This window comes from Rhinolophus sinicus, linkage group LG11 (assembly GCF_036562045.2).
Source record: "Rhinolophus sinicus isolate RSC01 linkage group LG11, ASM3656204v1, whole genome shotgun sequence".
In the NCBI taxonomy this organism is placed as follows: domain Eukaryota; kingdom Metazoa; phylum Chordata; class Mammalia; order Chiroptera; family Rhinolophidae; genus Rhinolophus; species Rhinolophus sinicus.
This window is the reverse complement of record NC_133760.1, coordinates 14,128,942-14,145,935: the sequence shown is the minus strand read 5'-3', so window position 1 is coordinate 14,145,935 and position 16,994 is coordinate 14,128,942. Positions and strand designations below refer to the sequence as shown.

Here is a 16,994-nt window from a genome sequence, read left to right as displayed (position 1 = left end):
AGGCTGTAGGTTTGATTCCCACATGGGCCAGTGGGCTCTCAACCACAAGGTTGCTGGTTCAACTTGAGTCCCTCAAGGGATGATGGGCAGCACCCCCTGCAACTAAGATTGAACACAGCACCTTGAGCTGAGCTGCCGCTGAGCTCCTGGATGGTTCAGTTGGTTGGAGTATCCTCTCAACCACAAGGTTGCCAGTTTGATTCCTCGACTCATGCAAGGGATGGTGGGCTGCGCCCCCTGCAACTAGAAACGGCAACTGGACCTGGAGTTGAGCTGTGCCCTCCACAACTAAGACTGAAAGGACAACAACTTGAAGCTGAACGGCACCCTCCACAACTAAGATTGAAAGGACAACAACTTGACTTGGAAAAAAGTTCTGGAAGTACACATTGTTCCCCAATAAAGTCCTGTTCCCCTTCCCCAATAAACTTTTTAAAAAAAAATCCTTAACCTGTGTTTAAGAGGTCAACGACCAATGTAGAACAACAGTCTGGTCAGAGTGCTGAGGTAGGGTCCTGGGAGCCTCCGACTGTGTTTGTGGAACGTGGGAGAGTGGGGGAGAGGTGTCCCAGGTACTCAACTAGGAGCTGGACTATTAACAAACCAGTAGTTTAATGCCTGCTACACCTGAACATTATGCTTCTGGCTGAACAGCTCTGGGCATCTGAGGATCAGAGAGGTGAAACTTCCTAAAGATGTACAGCCTGGGTCCTCACTTTGTCCTTATCTATTAGAGGGCCTTGCTGTCCCTCTATCCTCTGGAGCAAGCAATCACAGTCACCCTCTCCCCTGCTTCCTCAGCTGCTGTGATTTGAATAACCCAGCAGGCTGTTGGATGTCCTGTGGTGACTGATTTGCCTGGCAAACCGACCCTCCAGTCCTTGGCCCTGCTTGTACTAAGGGAAGACACTCAGTTCTACTGAGATCTGTTCCCTCTTCTCACCCCAAAGAGCTGCCTAGGCTCCACTCTTGATCTTCGGGGTCCTAGCGCTTGTCTGCCTCTGGAGGCTGGAGAGTGCCCTCAAGACCTGCCACAGAATGTAGGCCCCAAGGCAGAGGTAACTGGAGCCAACAGTCTGCTCCCTGTGCTTGTCATGAAATTTGCATGGAGCGAATAAGAGGCTCCGCGTCATGGCTGCCCCCTCCCTTCCCACCTGAAATAGTCATCCTGGAGCTGAAACATCTCACCATTCCTGGAGGTGATGCCCCGTGCCTTCCTGGTCAGGAGCAGGCGTCCGCAACCACCCAACTGGGGCCAGTTGCCTGACCAGCTCCGGGGAGATGCCTATGTCCCAGGTGAGCCCTTCACTGGGCCTGGAGGTAAGGAGTAGGGGAGACACCAAGCATCATTCTCTGGCTTCTCTTCTCAGACTGCAGCAACCTGGGGGGGGCACCAGCACACCAATCTTCTGGCCTCCGGGACTCTTGGGCAGCGGTGAGTCTGCAGCTGGCCTACAGGACTCTGCTCAGCTTCACTCTCAACCTCAACAGCACCTGACTGCCCCATCCATACTCTTCAAGCCCATTGCATATGTCCCTCCAGCCTCAGGACCTTTTCACCCATTGTTCTTTCTGCTGGGAATGCCTTTCTTTTCTGAGTAGTGAGCTGTTTGGCTTCATCCCAAGCACCATTTCCCCAGGGTGGGCATCCACAGCCCCTGCCTACAGGGATCTCTGTTCCATGGGGCAGAACAGCATTCAAGCTTACAGGTGGATGGTGATTTGCTTTTATGTTGGAGGATCAGACAAAGTGACAGGAGTGGGATGGGGGATGGAGGTTGAGATGGGGGCCTTTCAGAAGGGGTGCTTAGCTGGGTGTGCTCAAGATTATTTCAGTGTTTATTGAGAGCCAGGAACTGTTCTAGGCAATGGGTATTCAGCAACAGTAAGACAAAAACTTCCTGGAGTTTATAACCCGGTGGGGGCTGCAGGTATTGACCATGAAATTGGAAGATATATAGGTATTATGTTGGAAGATGGTATGTACTATGGAGAAATAAAAGCAAGGTTAAGGGCAATGGGGGTGGTCAGAGAAGGCCTTGGAGAGAGGGTGGCTTTTGCCTACACAAAGTCTCTGGTCTTCCTAGACCTCCTTGGTTCTGAGTTCTAGGCATTCCATTTGCTGGTGTGTGTGTCTAACTCCTGTGTCCCTCCCACAGCCCATGCAGGGCACTTCGGTCCTCACTCCCAGGGGCCCTGGGACCCTTGGCTGTCCACTCTGCCCCAAGGCCTTTCCATTGCAGCGCATGCTGACGAGGCACCTCAAGTGCCACAGCCCTGCCCGACGTCACATGTGCCGCTGCTGTGGCAAGGGATTTCACGATGCTTTCGACCTCAAGCGCCACATGAGGACTCACACCGGTGAGCAGTGGTAGGGGCGTGCCGAAGGATGTACAGTGAAGACAGGTACTGGTTACAGGATTCAGGTCCCAGACTGAAGGGTACAAGGGAAAGCACCCCCCACCCCAGGGGAAGGAACATCCCGGTGAGGACAAAAACACAGCTGTCTGGCCCATTTTTGTGCTGGGCGGAGGTTTGCAAATGGTGGGATGTAGGCGGAGGAGTCTGAAGAACTTGGAGTAGGAAAGGGAAAACGCTCACGGAGGACAAGGTGAGTTGGCTTTAGTCTGGAGGCCACTGCCCTGTCTGTCCTTTCCCTTTCGGGTTATCGTACAGGGATCCGCCCATTCCGCTGCGGAGCTTGTGGGAAAGCATTTACGCAGCGCTGCTCGCTGGAAGCACATCTTGCCAAGGTGCATGGGCAGCCAGCCAACTACGCTTATCGTGAACGTCGTGAGAAGTTGCATGTGTGCGAGGACTGCGGTTTCACCAGCTCCAGGCCAGACGCCTACGCACAGCACCGCGCCCTGCACCCGCTGCTTGAGACTACGCACCGCTCGTCCAACCCATGAGAGGCAAATAAAGACAGGACATGCATGCACAGAACAGACCATTTATTACATGTGGGGGAGGGTGGTTCAGGTTCACTCGGTCCAGCGGTGGCCACAGTGTGGGGCCGTGCACACGTAATACAAGCGCATGGCGTCCTAGCAGAAGAAGGCACGGTTAGGAAGGGTCTGGACCCACAGAAGGGCACAGCAGAGCCTCACCCCAAAAGAATAGGCAACAAGGCCTTCCCCATTGTTAAGGGTCCAACTCAGGACGCCAGGAAGGGTAGGCTCCCCTCCGTATTGGTATCCCCATCCCGGAAAGGACCAAGATCACGATATCCAGAAAGCCTTCCTCAAGCTACTCACCTCCGCCCGGGCACTGTGCGACTGGAAAAACACCGCCTCCTTGTGGCCGCACCTGAGGGGACAGTCAGTCACTTAGAGCCAGCCATACTCTTTCCTCCTCCTCCTCCCCTCTCCGTCGGGTGAGGACAAGCCACTCTCCCTCCCGTACACCAGTAGTAGCGCGCTCACTTTTGGCACGGGTGGTCCTCGGTCCGCGGCAACGTGGGGTCCTGGGACACGTCAGCGATGATCTGGGTCAGTTCGCTGAGGGAGCACAGGGTAAACAATTATGCGGACAGAGGCTCCTAAGCCAACAACCCGGTCCCCAAGCCCCGGTCCTGCCACTCACTCCACTTCGTGCGTGATTTTATTGACGTAGATGCAACTATTGTCGGCTTCCTGCTGGTAATCACAATTCCGGCACTGCGGGAGGGCGAGTGTGGCGGAAAGGGGATCACGAAGTGATCCCCGATGGAGCTGGAAGGGAGGGCAGGGTTTTCCCCGGAGGGGATGGCTAGGGGATGGAGCCTTGAGGTTAGGATAATAGGGGTGTATCGAGAATCACCTCAGGGATGGGCAAGACGGGAGAGTCGGGTCACTCTGGGGATAGTCAGAGGTGAGACCAAGACCAGTCGGGGCGGAACAGTGAGTAGGGATCACGTGGAGTAGGGCGGGCCACAATGGGGACCGGTAGACCGGTGGGGAAGACCGGGGCACTCGAGGGCTCGCGCTCACCGCGTAGAGCAGAATGCGGTTCTCCTTGTCCTCCTTGGGGTAAAGCATATTGTTACTGTGGGGAGGGGGAGGTCAGAGATCAGGCCCGGGGCCATTACTTGCTCCCCTTCCACACCTGTTGCCCCGGCCTCACCATTCCTGGCAGAATCGAATACCCACGAAGCCGGGCTCGTAGGTCCCGTCCGGTTCCATAGCGTCGTACCGCCCGCCAAGCCTTCTGCGCTTGCTCCGCCGCGCGACAGGTCACGAGAAGGGTCAGATCTAGACGCTTCGCCCAAAGAGGGGCGGAGCTGCGCACGTGTACTGGCTGCTGGTGGCTTTGTACTCGGCTCTCCGCGCTGATTTGATTAATTACTTGTTTCAGTCTTTTGATAGCCAATCTTTTGCTTCCAACCTGTAGGCCTCACTTCCCCAGTTTATAGAATAGTATGGCACGAGAGCCGGGAATACGATGTGTCACGTCACCCACAAAGCGCTGAGCATAAACGAAGCCATTGCTCTTTACTGGCCGAAGGCCAGTGCACATGCGCGTGTTTAGTCGAAGCGACTGGGGTAACTCCTGCCAGTCCTTCCTCTCGGCTTCAGCCTTCGCTCGCCGGGGCCGTTTCCCCGGCCGCTATTGGAAGAAATGTACACCCATGGCAGGCCTCTCAGGATTGGCTGGACCTAACTTAAGAATAGGGAGAGCATCTGGCAGTAAGGAGACGGCGGCGATTGGAGAATCATCCTTGCGGGAGAGCGCGGATTGGCCAGGTCGAGAGCAGGGGGTGGGACTGATATCCCAGAAGCGGCGGCGGCGGCGGCGGCGGCGGCTGCGGGGCCGGTGTGAGGAGGCAGACCGGGCTGCGCACCCCGACAGGGCGCGGCGACATGGAGGTGACGGGCTTATCGGCGCCCACAGTGACCGTTTTCATCAGCAGCTCTCTCAACAGCTTTCGCTCCGAGAAGCGATACAGTCGTAGCCTCACGATAGCTGAGTTCAAGGTGTGGCCGTGGAGGCGGGGTCCGGAGGGGCGGGGCGTAAGGCCTGAGGGGCGGGGTAAAGAAGAAATGGAGGGGCTTCCCGACCGCAGGGAGGGGCCAGAGATAAACCGGGGTTGCAGAGATTGATTGGGGACGGGACCTCAGCGTGGCAGGGCCAGAGGGAACATGAAGTTTAAGAGAATGGGGGCAGGCCCCGGAAAATCAGAGGTTCCAGAGGGCGGTGGCAAGAGCAGAAGGAGCTGGGTCTGGGATAACCAGGTGGGTCCTAAATGGTGGGTCTCTTGGAAGAGCAAGGATGAGGTGCTAGTTATTGATACAAGGGGCGGAGCCTCAGGTCATAGGGCGGGGCCACTGACAGCCTTCTAGCTTTCCAACCTTTCCCCATCCCCTACTCTTCGCAGTGTAAACTGGAGCTGGTGGTGGGCAGCCCTGCTTCTTGCATGGAGCTGGAGCTGTATGGAGCTGACGACAAGTTCTACAGCAAGCTGGATCAAGAAGATGCACTGCTGGGCTCGTACCCCGTAGATGATGGCTGCCGCATTCACGTGAGGCCTCCCTACCTGGGACCCCTCCCTTCCATTCATTTATTAATTCGACAGATGCTTGCCATACTTTGCTCTGTGTGATAATCAAGATAGGCTCCCATGGCGCCCCAAGTCCAGCATGGAGAGAGACAGACCCATTACCACACAGTGACAACAAGAGTAGTCTGGGCTGGTGAAAGCCCAGGGGACTGGGAGCACCCAGAAGAGCTGCCTCACTCCATCCGGGAGTATCAGAGGGGGCTTTCTGAAGGAAGGGATGGATGCCTGAGCTGAGACCTGAAGGATGAGGAAAGGGCAACTTAGGAGAAAAGGTGGGAGAGGTATGTCAGCTGGAGGAAGCAGAGTGTACAGAAGCCTAGAGTGTGAGGTGGGTCAGGGGGAGGGATGACATGTGATGGGAGAAGCCAGAACACAGAGGACCTCTGCATGCATCAGCTCACATCATCTCGTCTCCCCCACCCAACCCCCCCGCCATACTCCTCAGACATCTCAGTATTCTAGGTGAGCTCCGTGTCAGGGCCTTTCATCCTTTGCATGTACTATACCCTGTGCCTGAATGGGTTTTTTTATTCCCCTATGCCCACATAGCTCACTCCTTCCAGTCTTTACTTAAATGTCAGCTTCCAAGTATGAGGCCTTCATTAACTTCAATGTAAAATTTAAACCTTCTCCTTTTTCTGCTTTGTTTGATTTTTGTCCTTAGTTCTTATCATCGTGTGACATACTGTGCATTTCCCCCCAGCACCTAGAACAGTGCCTGGCACAAAAAGGATGCTCAGTGAATCATTGTTAGATGATTAGTTGAATCCATAAAATAAGACTTGGAAGATGATATAATTAACCCTATTTTGTAGAAGAGAAACCTTAGCTTCAAGATGGAATATACTTTCCTGAGGATGAACTATATCTAGAATTGTTACCTCAGTCTGCATGACTCCAGGAGTCAGTGTGCCCAGAGAGTTGGTTCTTTTTTATCTTTCATTTATTTAGTAACTGTTTGTTGAGCATGTTTGTTACCCCTGGGGTATAGCTGTGAGCCAAGTCCGAGAAGGTCTCTGTTTAGCTCTGTCCAGTGTGTGGGATAGATGTTAGCTAAATAGTCACAAGAACCAATGTGAAGGGCCAGTGAGGTGAAGGCCATGCAGGAGGCCATCAGGAGCTGAGAGATCCTACACTGAGAGACATGACTCATCAGTGAGGTCTGGGAGGACCTCCTGCAGCATGTGCAACACACCCGAGGAATAGGAAGAGTTAACTAAAGAAGGAAAAGAGTGCTCCAGGAGGAGGGTACAGCATGTGCAAACCCTCTGAGATGGGAGGGAGCATAGTGGGTACAGGGGACTGAAGAGTGGCCACTCCTGTGGCAGAAGGAAGTGGGAGCCAAGGAAAGACTCTTGAGTCAGGAGAGCCCTGGTCTGACTCAGTTGTTCACAGGCGTCCTCTCTGTGTGGGGAGCAGACTGTGGAGAACAGAAGGAGTGGGGAGACCAGGGAGGAGGCTGCTTCCATAGTCCAGATGACGTGGTGGGGTAGGAGTGGGTCAGGACTGTACTGGGCCCACAGTATTGAGACTGGCTGACCTGGGCAGTCTCAGCCGAGGGATGCTGGTGGGCCCGGCGTGGGCAGTGGCATCCTCAAACAGATTTTCACATGTGGATTCAGGTATGGACAGACCTCTGACTTCTGAGGCCATTCAAGGAAGGTTTCCCAGAGGTGGTCTCTGGGGAACTTTTATTTTTTCTAAAACTTTTCTCTTTATAAATATTACCTATATTCGTTGCTTAAAATAACAACCTCAAACTTACAAAAATCCTTATTATAGGGAGTAGAAATTCTTAGTGATCCTTGACTATAGATAAAAGCCATTTCTCTTTTGCTGTGTTAGTCCAGTCGTTCAGGCCAAATACCTCGGAATGTTTCCTGACCCCTCTCTTTTCCTCACACCCATATCCAATCTATCTGGGCTCTACCCTGTGGGCTCTACCTACAAAATCTATCTGGAATCTAAACTCTTTTCCCCCTCCACTGCCCCATCCTGAGCCAGCGTCCATCTTCTCCCTCCTGGACCTCGTAGCTGCCTCCTCCCTGGTCTACTGCTGCCATCCACACCACACAGACTGCTCCCCACACACAGGCTGAGGGAGCCTGTGAACCGTTGAGTCAGGTCAGGGCCTCCTGGCTCAGAGCCTCCCGAGCTGCACCTCATTCCTGGTCAGAGCAAAGTCTGCAGTGATCTGTTTTGTCCTGCCCTCTCCCCCGGCTCACTCCACTCGAGCCACGTTGGTCTCCCCGCTGTTCCTCAACAGGGCTAAGGACAGTTCTCCATCTGGGACTTTGCTGTTCTTTCTCATCCTTCAGGCTCAGACATACCCTCCTTTGGGCAGCCTTTCCTGACTACCCTTCCCAGGCTCCTTAAGTCTCTTTGTGGTATTGTTCTACATTGAACTTTGTTGTTTTCTGGTGTGTAATACATGTACCTGTGCATTTGTTTATGATTGGTCTCCCAGCAGAATGAGCAGTCCTTATGTATTTTTGCATCACGTCCCTAGCACCCAGCACAGGGCCCAATTGGGAACCTTGGAAGAGCTCAGCAAGCTATGCGTGAATGAATATTGAGGGTGGTACGAAGAGATGCTCCAGGGTCTGGAGGCTGGGGCCAGCGTAGGAGGATCCCAGAGGCCCAGGGAGGACAGATGTTCTGCCCAGAGGGCTTGTGAGCAAGATCTGAGCTCCGCCCTTTTGATTCCAGTGACTGGGCCGTCAGTGATGGTGATGCCAGCATGTGGGGATCTTCTGGGGCAGATTCAGCCTCCACGGTTTGGATAGTGGTGAGAAAAGGGAGATGGCAAGATGCAGGTGTAGATACCTGCTCTCATCCCCTCTGCTGGGCTCAGAAGATGAGGGAGGGCTGGGGTAAAGGTGAGGGTAGAATGTAGCTTACCCTAGACGATAGAGCCTTAAGTCTATGGAGTGCTCCAGTGTGCAACTGGACCACCTGCCCCAGCATCCCAGGCCTCCCTGGCCAGACCCTGGTCTCCACTGACCTCCTTCCCTCACTACAGGTCATTGACCACAGTGGTGCCCGCCTTGGGGAGTATGAGGATGTGTCCCAGGTAGAGAAATACAAGATCTCACAAGAAGCCTATGACCAGAGGCAAGGTATGGAGCACACAGGGGTGAATGGGGGTGTGCAGGGGCCAGAGGAAGTGTGTGCAGGTGGGCGGTGGTGTCCAGGGGGCAGACAGAATAGATAGGGACGTAGGGGAAATTGGTAGTGTGGGCAGTAGGGGCAGAATTGCAGGGGAGAGTGGAGGGGGTGGCGTGAGGTTGGTGTGGGGCAGATGGGGGCATGGGAGAGCAGTTGGAGTGGAAGGGGCATGGGGAACGAATGGGGGCTGGGAGGTGTGAGAGGATGTGGGCAGGCAAATGGGTGCTTGGGAAAGCGGAGGGGGCATGAGAGGGAGGGCTGGGTTGTGAGGGTTCAGGTGTGGGCGGAATTGTCAGGGTCACATGGTAGGGCAGACAGGGCGGGGGCAGAGCATGGTAGGATACGTGGAGTGGACAGGGCAGCGTGGTGCTCAGTACAGGCATGTGGGTAAGGTGAGGGATTCAGAGGCCGGATGGAGGCGAATGTGATGCTGAGGGATGTGGGGCGATGGGGTGATGTGACAGACTAGGGGCGTGCGTCTTCTCTTTAGTTTCTGGATTGTGGGGAGGCTGCAGGAAACCTGGGGAGAGGCCAGGGCTATTGGTGGGAGGGTTTGGGTGACAGCACTTTGACACTTAAAACAGAAGAGTTTCTCTATGAATGTTGGCCCTGTGTGGGTGGAGGTTTATCTCATGAGGCCAGAGGCCCGGCCGAGGAAACCAAGGCTGACCCCCGTGCCCCACCCCACCCACAGACTCAGTCCGCTCCTTCCTGAAGCGCAGCAAGCTAGGCCGATACAATGAAGAGGAGCGGGCACAGCAAGAGGCCGAGACCACCCAGCGTCTGACCGAAGAGAAGGCCCAGGCCAGTGCCATCCCCATGGGCAGCCGCTGTGAGGTGCGGGCACCTGGGCAGCTTCCTCGCCGGGGCACCGTCATGTATGTAGGTACGTGGCCCACTGAGGCCTTATGCCCTGACCTGAGGTGGGCAATGCTGGGGACCCAGCTGTCAAGGAGATCCCAATTTAGTAGGAGAGACAAACACAGCAGCCGACGGTGACAGCCCCGAGTGTTCATGGCAGGGAAGTGGGAAGCAGAGACAGAACGATCTGGGTTGTGATAGAGGGCGTGGAGGCCAAAGTGATCAGTTCTGAGGCGAAAGCACTGGGCACAGTGGTCAGAGCTAAGATGGGGAAAACATGGGCAGAATTATTAAGGCCGTGATGGGGAAAACACAGGCCCAAGTGATCAGGGAGGGATGAGGGAAACTTAGAAAGCTCTGTGAGCTGAGAGGACGTACGAAACCTGTCCTTGAGAGTAATCCAGGAGGGTTTCTGGCATGGGTGGGGGTGGGGGGCTACCTGAAGGAAAGGGAGAAGTGAGCCAATTAAATAGTGGGGATGAGAGTTCCAGACAAAGGAAGTAGTAAGTGCAAAGGCTCTAAGCAGGAACAAGCTTGTCCTGTCTGAGGCAGAGAAAGGAAGTCAGCGTGTCTAGTGGGGAGAGAGCGAGAGGAAACGTGGGGAGTAAGTGGGAGGAAAGGAAAGAAGTGAGGTCTGGGGTATGGGCAGGGCTGGTCCATGCATGGCCTTGGAGACAGTAGAGAAGAGTGTAGTTTTTTTGTTTTTTGGGTTTTTTTGGAACAGCTTTATTGAGATATAATTCATGTATCATAAAACTGTTATTTAAAGTGTACATTACTCATTCATTGGTTTTTAGTATGTTTACAGAATTGTACAACCAATACCACAATCAATTTTAGAACATTTTCATCACCCCAAAAAGAAACCCCATAACCACTAACAGCCACGCCTCATTTCTGAAACCCCAACTCCCCCAGTCCTAGGCAGCCACTAATCTGTGTTCTATCTCTATAGAATTGCCTGTTCTGGATGTTTCATATAAATGAAACCATGCAACATGTGGTCTTTTGTGACTGGCTTCTTTCACTCAGCGTAATGTTTTCAAGGTTCATCCATGTTGTAGCGTGTGTCAGTACTTCATTTCTTTTTATTGCCAAATAATATCACATTGCATGGATGGACCGTATTTTATTTTTTCATTCATCAGTTGATGGACATTCAGGTCTTTTCCACTTTTGGTCTATTATGAATAATGTTCCTATGAAGCTTCTTGTATAAGTTTTTGTGTGGACGTGTATTTTCCTTTCTCTGTAACTAGGAGTAGAATTGTTGGGTCACATGCTACCTCTATGTTTAACCTTTCGAGGAACTGCCCTATGGTTTTCCATAGCAGCTGCACCATTTTACATTCCCACCAGAATGTATGAGGGTTCCGATTTCTCCACAGCCTCTCTAACACTTACTATTATTTATCTTTTTGATGATAGTTATTCTAATGGTTGTGAAGTGGTACGGCATTATGGCTTGATTTGCATTTCTTTGATGGCTAATGATGTTGAACATCTTTTCATATACTTATTGGCCATTTGTATATCTTCTTTGGAGAAATGTCTAGTCAGATCCTTTCCCCATTTTTAAATTGGGTTTTTTTGTCCTTTTGTTGTTGAGTTGTGTATTAGTTTGCCAGGGCTGCCATAACAATGTATTACTGGGTGGCTTAAACAACAGAAACTTATTTTTCACAGTTAATGGAGGCTAGAAGTCCAAGATGAAGGCCTTGGCAGGTCTGATTTCTTCTGAGGGCTCTCTCCTTGGCTTCTAGAAGGCCTCCTGGCTTTGTCCTCACATGGTTTCTCCTCTGTGTGCGAAACCATCCCTCTTGTCTCTTTGTCCAAATTACTTCTTACAAGGACACCAGTCAGATTGATCAGATAGCATCCTAATGGCCACATTTTAACTTAATCACCTCTTTAAAGGCCCTACCTCCAAATATAGTTACATTCTGAGGTACTTGGAGGTTAGGGCTTCAACATGTGAATTGTGGGATACACAATTCAGCCCATAACAAGTTGCAAGAATTCTTTTATATTCTAGATATTATACAGTTCCTTTATTAAATATATGATTTGCAAATGTTTTCTTTCATTCTGTGGGTTGGTTGTCCTTTTACTTTCTTGATAGTGTCCTTTGAAACACTAAAGTGTTTAATTTTTATAAAGTTCAATTTATTTTTTCTTTTCTTGTGCTTTTGGTATTATAGCTAAGAAACCAAAGCCTAATACAAGGTCACAAAGATTTACATTTGTATCTAAGAGTTTTATAGAGTTACATCTTATACATTTAGGTCTTTGATGACCCCTTGTTTTTTTGTTTGTTTTGTTAATTTTCGTGTATAGTATGAGGTGTATACTTCATTTACTTGGAGTTGTCCCAGCATGATTTGTTGAAAAGACTGTTCTTTTCTCACTGAATTGTCTTGGCACCCTTGTCAGAAATCATTTGACTAAGCAGTGTGGATTTTATGCTGAGTGGGATGGGCAGACTTTGAGGAATTTGGGTCAAGGCAGTGGTGTTATTTCCCTTCTATTTTTACAAAGACCCCTTTGGCTGGGGGTGTTGAGTAAACAGGGAGTCAGGGGTAGGAGCAGGGATACAGGTGTACGGGGCTACCATATTAGTCTGGGCAGGAGATTGCAGTGGTTCTGGGTTGGTATTAAGGAGTGGTTTTCGCCAGGATGGGCTTTATCGTCATTGGGCAGGCACAAATCTGGGGTGAGCTGCGTCTGGAGGTTTATTTGGGATTTCTGTCTTGGGCAGGACTTACAGATTTCAAGCCTGGCTACTGGATTGGCATCCGCTATGATGAGCCACTAGGGAAACACGATGGCAGGTAATAAGTATTTCCACTCAGCAAATGTGTGTGTGTCTGTATCAGTGTCTGCTTTCATATGTGTGCATATATGTGTAAGTGCATGCATGTACTACTGGGTGAGCCTTTCTATCCTAGCATCTGGGGAGGGAGCCATGTTGGGGACCCTCTGACCACTGCCTTCTCCATCATGCCCTGCAGTGTGAATGGGAAACGCTACTTTGAATGCCAGGCCAAGTACGGTGCCTTTGTCAAGCCATCACTTGTGACAGTGGGGGACTTCCCGGAGGAGGACTACGGGTTGGATGAGATGTGATGCCCAATGTGATGCCCAAGGAAGGACATCCTGCCCCACCTATCTTGCCCACTTATTGTCCCTCCCTGTGTGTGCCCATGGCCTTCTTCCCCTGACCCCTTTTTTGTTTTAATTACTTTGTCCTTGTCATTGACTTTTGAGACTTGTGTATTAAATTTGCCCGAACAAGAAAGCATTAGGAGGACTTGATGATTACAGGAGGGGCTGGGGGCAGCTGGGTAGGTGAGGCTGAAATAGGGGGTTGGGCAAAGTAGAGGTTGGGCAGGATGAGGCTTTATCCCTTAGCTCGTAGCTGGAGGCCCATGAGACTCTTCTTTGTCCTTTATTAGTTACTATAATATTCTGCTGCTATGACAAATAGGCCCAAAATAACAGTGGCTTTCACAAGATGGAAGTTTATTTCTCCTCATGTCAAGTCTCATGTAATCAGCAAGAGCTGCCGGTAATATGGTGACCTCTCCATGTCAAAGGCCAGTCTCAATCTCCATATATCTTGTTGCTCTCCTATCTCCTCCTGATTCCCACCTCATGTGCTCCAAGCACCAGAGGAGGAAATTCCCCTCATCTTTAAGGAATGTATATGTACAACTCAAAACTTGTTCCTATTTCATTGGCCAGAATTTTGTCTCATGGTCACTTAATACTTGCAAAGGAGGCTGTGAAATACAGTTTTTATTCTGGGAAGACATGTTCCAAGCCAAATATCAGATGTTCCTGTACTACAGAAGCTGGGGAGAAGGGATATTGGGGGTTAACAAGTAGTTCTACCACAGTCCCTGTGGGTGGGGGACCTTATCTATTCATTTAATACAGTTGACCCTTGAACAACATGAGTTTGACCTGTAAGGGTCCACTTATACATGGATTTTTTTCAATAAATAATGTAAACGTATTTTCCTTATATTTTTTAAACATTTTCTCTAGCTTACTTTGCTGTAAGAATAGTATATAATACATATAACATAAAAATATGTGTTAATTGACTATGTTATAAATAAGGCTTCCAGTCAACAGTAGGCTATTAGAGTTTCTGGGGAGTCAAATGTTATATGTGGATTTTCGATTGTGTGGGGGGTCAGCACCCCTAACCCCCATGTTATTCAAGGGTCAACTTTATTTGAAAAAAGAAAGAAATCTAAAGTCTTTAGAAGTAGCATGGAGTCTTTTATACCATTGTAGAACTGGGCAAAGAACACTGTACCCTCAGGTATATGACATGTACGCATGCAGCCTGAATCACACCATGCGTGTGTCTGCATGTATAGTAACCCCTTGTTGGTTCCTTGAAGGGATTCTTGATGGGATGGCTATTTAAGGGATTCTACTTAATCGTTGCAGTTAATTGTAACTGCTGGAGAAGTTGGCAGTGGCAGGAGCAACCACAGTGAGCAGAATGAGGTTGAATTGTCTGAGGGCTGAAGGGATCTTTGGGGGAAGTTGCTCACATACACATAGAGCCTCAGGTAGATGCACTCTGATGCCCACCGTAATACACACACACTCAGATACACAGAACACACACCTAGCTTCACACTCCAACACTACTCAAAACACAGACACGGGAGGTCACATGCAGAAACACAGTGTACAAAGTTTCTCTCATGGGGGAGCCACACATACAGAGATTCATATCAAACACCCAGTAGGAATAGATATAAACCTACACACTCACACACAAATCAGTGTTGTCAATATACAAAAGAACAAAACAAAACTTTAGAAAACGACCCCGAGGCTTAGGCCTCTTCCAAGTCAGGGAGTTGTCAGAGTGAGGAGCATTAGAGGGGCATCCCCAACTTCCCAGCCTGCACCTGCCAACCAAAGTTCAGCCAGAGTCCGACAGAATTAGCCCAGCTAATGGATCAGCACTGAGGACCTGAGACTCACTTTAGGATTCGGCCTCAGAGTACACCTCCGTTGAAGCCAAAGGGTAGGGGCAGGAAGATGATCGCCCAAAGTTATACCTTTGAGGTCGCAGAGTCACTGTGCATGAGGGTCTGCCAAACTGCTGTGGAAGATCTACACACAGACTTCCAGGGTGTGCTTTCATGCCTTCCAGCTGTCAACATGAAAGAAGCTGGCCCCAGATACGAACATGGGGTCACGTTTAAATTGTTGATGACAATAGAAGGGATCATGCTGGTAATTTCTATAAATAGGAAACCTACATGTGCTTTGTAAAAGTTGACCACAGGGATTAGAGAGTCACTTATAGAATGGCCTGGTGCTTTAGCTTTAATGGTATCAGGGGGCCCAGAAAGGAAGGAGATAGTGGTCAGTGTGTTACGGTAATACTAGCTGCTATAACAAATACCCCCTTCCCCACAGTCCGATGCAGGGATTCTGGTTGATTCACACACCCAGACTCCATCTTGTGGCTCCATCATTTCCATGTGCTCAAAATTATCTGCTTCCAGCTGGCAAATAGGAGAGAGAGAGACAGTGTGGGGAAGGTTCACTATATATTGTAATAACCTGTTCTGCACGTTTCACTTCTGCTCATACTGTATTGGTGAGAACTTGTCAGCCGTGCAGCCACCTTAGATGCAAAGTGGGCTTTGGAACGTACTCCTGTGCTGATTAGCTTCTTCCCAACCACTACTATGAAAATAGGACCATGGATTTTGGCAGCCCCAGCATTGACCACCCTCTACCTGTTACTAGATCCATAACCTCAGGGGAAGCAGTCGGAAGAGGCTGTGGGATTTCCTTCCACCAGATCCATTAAATCCTCCTGCCCCCCAACAACTGCCCTTGCTTTTTGCACCATCCACCTCCCTCCCCTTAATTCTTAGCTCAGTGCTGATGGAAGACAGTGAATGTCCAACCCTGTACATTTTTTGAGCCCCTGTTGTATGTCATACCTGATGCTGAGAACACTCATGAATCTGACGCAGTCCTTGCTTGGGAGTTGAAGACAAAAACATAATTACCAAATGTTGCCTCTTGTTTCTTTTTTTGGCTGTGATATTTCATTATGAATGAGGTTGCTGGCAGTGGCGGTGGGAGAACAAAACTGCTAAATCTGCGGATGGTGCTGGTACAAAAGAAGGGATGGGTGTGGGAGACATTTGAATCAAAGTCACATGAACAAAAGGGGACAGGGCTTTGTAGGTCTGAATCCCTTCCGTGATTCATGCTGATCAGAAACTTGATCCCTGTGCTAAATACAAACTTAGGCTGAATGCAACCTTTGTGCTGGAGCTGGGCTAAATCACTAACTCAAACATCACAATAGCCCACTTGAATTGATTCATGTACCAATTACAAACTAGGGATAATTCAGTCAGTAGGTTAAGAGGTGGTGTAACTTCAGTGAAGAAGCACACTCTGAAATTGGATAGCCTCGGTCAAATCCCAGGGCTGTCACAGCTGCGAGACTGAACAAGTAAGTATTCCTTCTCTGGATTTCAGCTTCATTCCTATAAAGTGGGGCTGATAATAGTACCTACCCCAAATGATTGTTGTGAGCATAAAATAAGCTCATAAATGTAAAACGCTTAAATTCAGAGCCAGGCACATAGGTGAATGCTTACACAGTAAAGTATCAGCCGTAGGTATAAAAGTGACTATACAATATTAGCGTCAACAGTTACTATGCTGGCTTTCACTTAATCCTCACAGTGGGCCCTGTCCCCAATTTCTTCACCGTTTCCCCTCCCATCCCACCTTTCCTGGCCCAAGTCTGAAGGTAATATAGTTTCCCTGGAGGACACAAGCCTCCCAAGCCCCTGCAACCTCAGCGTCCCCAGCTGCGGCACTGTTCCAGACACGGGCAATTACTGCTCAGCCGCCACGTGGGGGCAGCAGCGCAGGGCCGTGGCTCCAGCTTGGCACGCGAACTGAATTTTCCAGAAAACCTAGCGACACTCTCAACCTCACATGGCTCAAATCTGGAAGCGGAGGTCTTGCCTCCCTCCCTGACGCGCGGGGAATTGGGTGAAGGGATTTGGCTACCACGTGGGGGAGGTGCTGCGCAGGCGGAGGCGACCATCCGATCCTGTCAGTTTAATCAGTGGGAACCGACGTTCTGGCGGAGGTGCTGGAGCTGACCTTCTGGCCGCAGTAGAAGAACCCACATGGCCTCTTTTCTTGACCGGAAGCCTGCTGACCTGTCTGCCCTCCCTCCCGCTTTCTTGCATTTCAACCGGTCACTCTCCTGGGCTCCTAGTCAGCTCTCAAGCCGGGTCAAGTTACTCCTATCTTAAAGGAAAAAAGTCCCTTTTCTTCTCTGTTTTCTTCGGTTAAACTTTTTTTTTTTAAATGTATTAAGGGATTTTTAAATTAGAGTAATATAAGG

At 50.3% G+C, this 16,994-nt stretch overlaps 3 protein-coding genes across 7 annotated transcripts; 2 read left to right on the top strand and 1 right to left on the bottom strand.

Moving 5' to 3' along the window:
* Positions 1–1,202: 1,202 nt before the first annotated feature.
* OVOL3 (ovo like zinc finger 3) lies at positions 1,203–2,912 on the top strand. Its single transcript, XM_019749880.2, has 4 exons — positions 1,203–1,296; positions 1,371–1,435; positions 2,160–2,361; positions 2,677–2,912. The coding sequence occupies exons 1-4, from the start codon at positions 1,203–1,205 to the stop codon at positions 2,910–2,912; spliced, it is 597 nt and encodes a 198-aa protein (XP_019605439.2).
* Positions 2,913–2,939: 27 nt separating this feature from the next.
* On the bottom strand, positions 2,940–4,601 carry POLR2I (RNA polymerase II subunit I). 4 transcript variants are annotated; one of them, XM_074315841.1, is made up of 6 exons: positions 4,105–4,601; positions 3,972–4,004; positions 3,586–3,750; positions 3,426–3,500; positions 3,258–3,309; positions 2,940–3,047 (listed from the first exon to the last, which is right to left on the bottom strand). In XM_074315841.1, the coding sequence occupies exons 1-6, from the start codon at positions 4,161–4,163 to the stop codon at positions 2,985–2,987; spliced, it is 447 nt and encodes a 148-aa protein (XP_074171942.1). In that variant the 5' UTR covers positions 4,164–4,601; the 3' UTR covers positions 2,940–2,984. The 4 variants fall into 4 exon arrangements, with proteins under 4 accessions (XP_074171942.1, XP_019605533.1, XP_019605535.1 ...); XM_019749974.2 differs by having other exon boundaries at positions 3,586–3,713; positions 3,972–4,026; positions 4,105–4,598; XM_019749976.2 differs by having other exon boundaries at positions 3,586–3,713; positions 4,105–4,596.
* Positions 4,602–4,744: 143 nt separating this feature from the next.
* On the top strand, positions 4,745–12,869 carry TBCB (tubulin folding cofactor B). Of its 2 annotated transcripts, none has more exons than XM_019749972.2 (6): positions 4,745–4,955; positions 5,357–5,500; positions 8,562–8,658; positions 9,402–9,593; positions 12,327–12,399; positions 12,580–12,869. In XM_019749972.2, exons 1-6 carry the CDS (start codon positions 4,842–4,844, stop codon positions 12,692–12,694), a joined length of 735 nt encoding a protein of 244 aa, XP_019605531.1. In that variant the 5' UTR covers positions 4,745–4,841; the 3' UTR covers positions 12,695–12,869. The 2 variants fall into 2 exon arrangements, with proteins under 2 accessions (XP_019605531.1, XP_019605532.1); XM_019749973.2 differs by lacking the exon at positions 4,745–4,955 and adding an exon at positions 5,009–5,213.
* Positions 12,870–16,994: the final 4,125 nt, after the last annotated feature.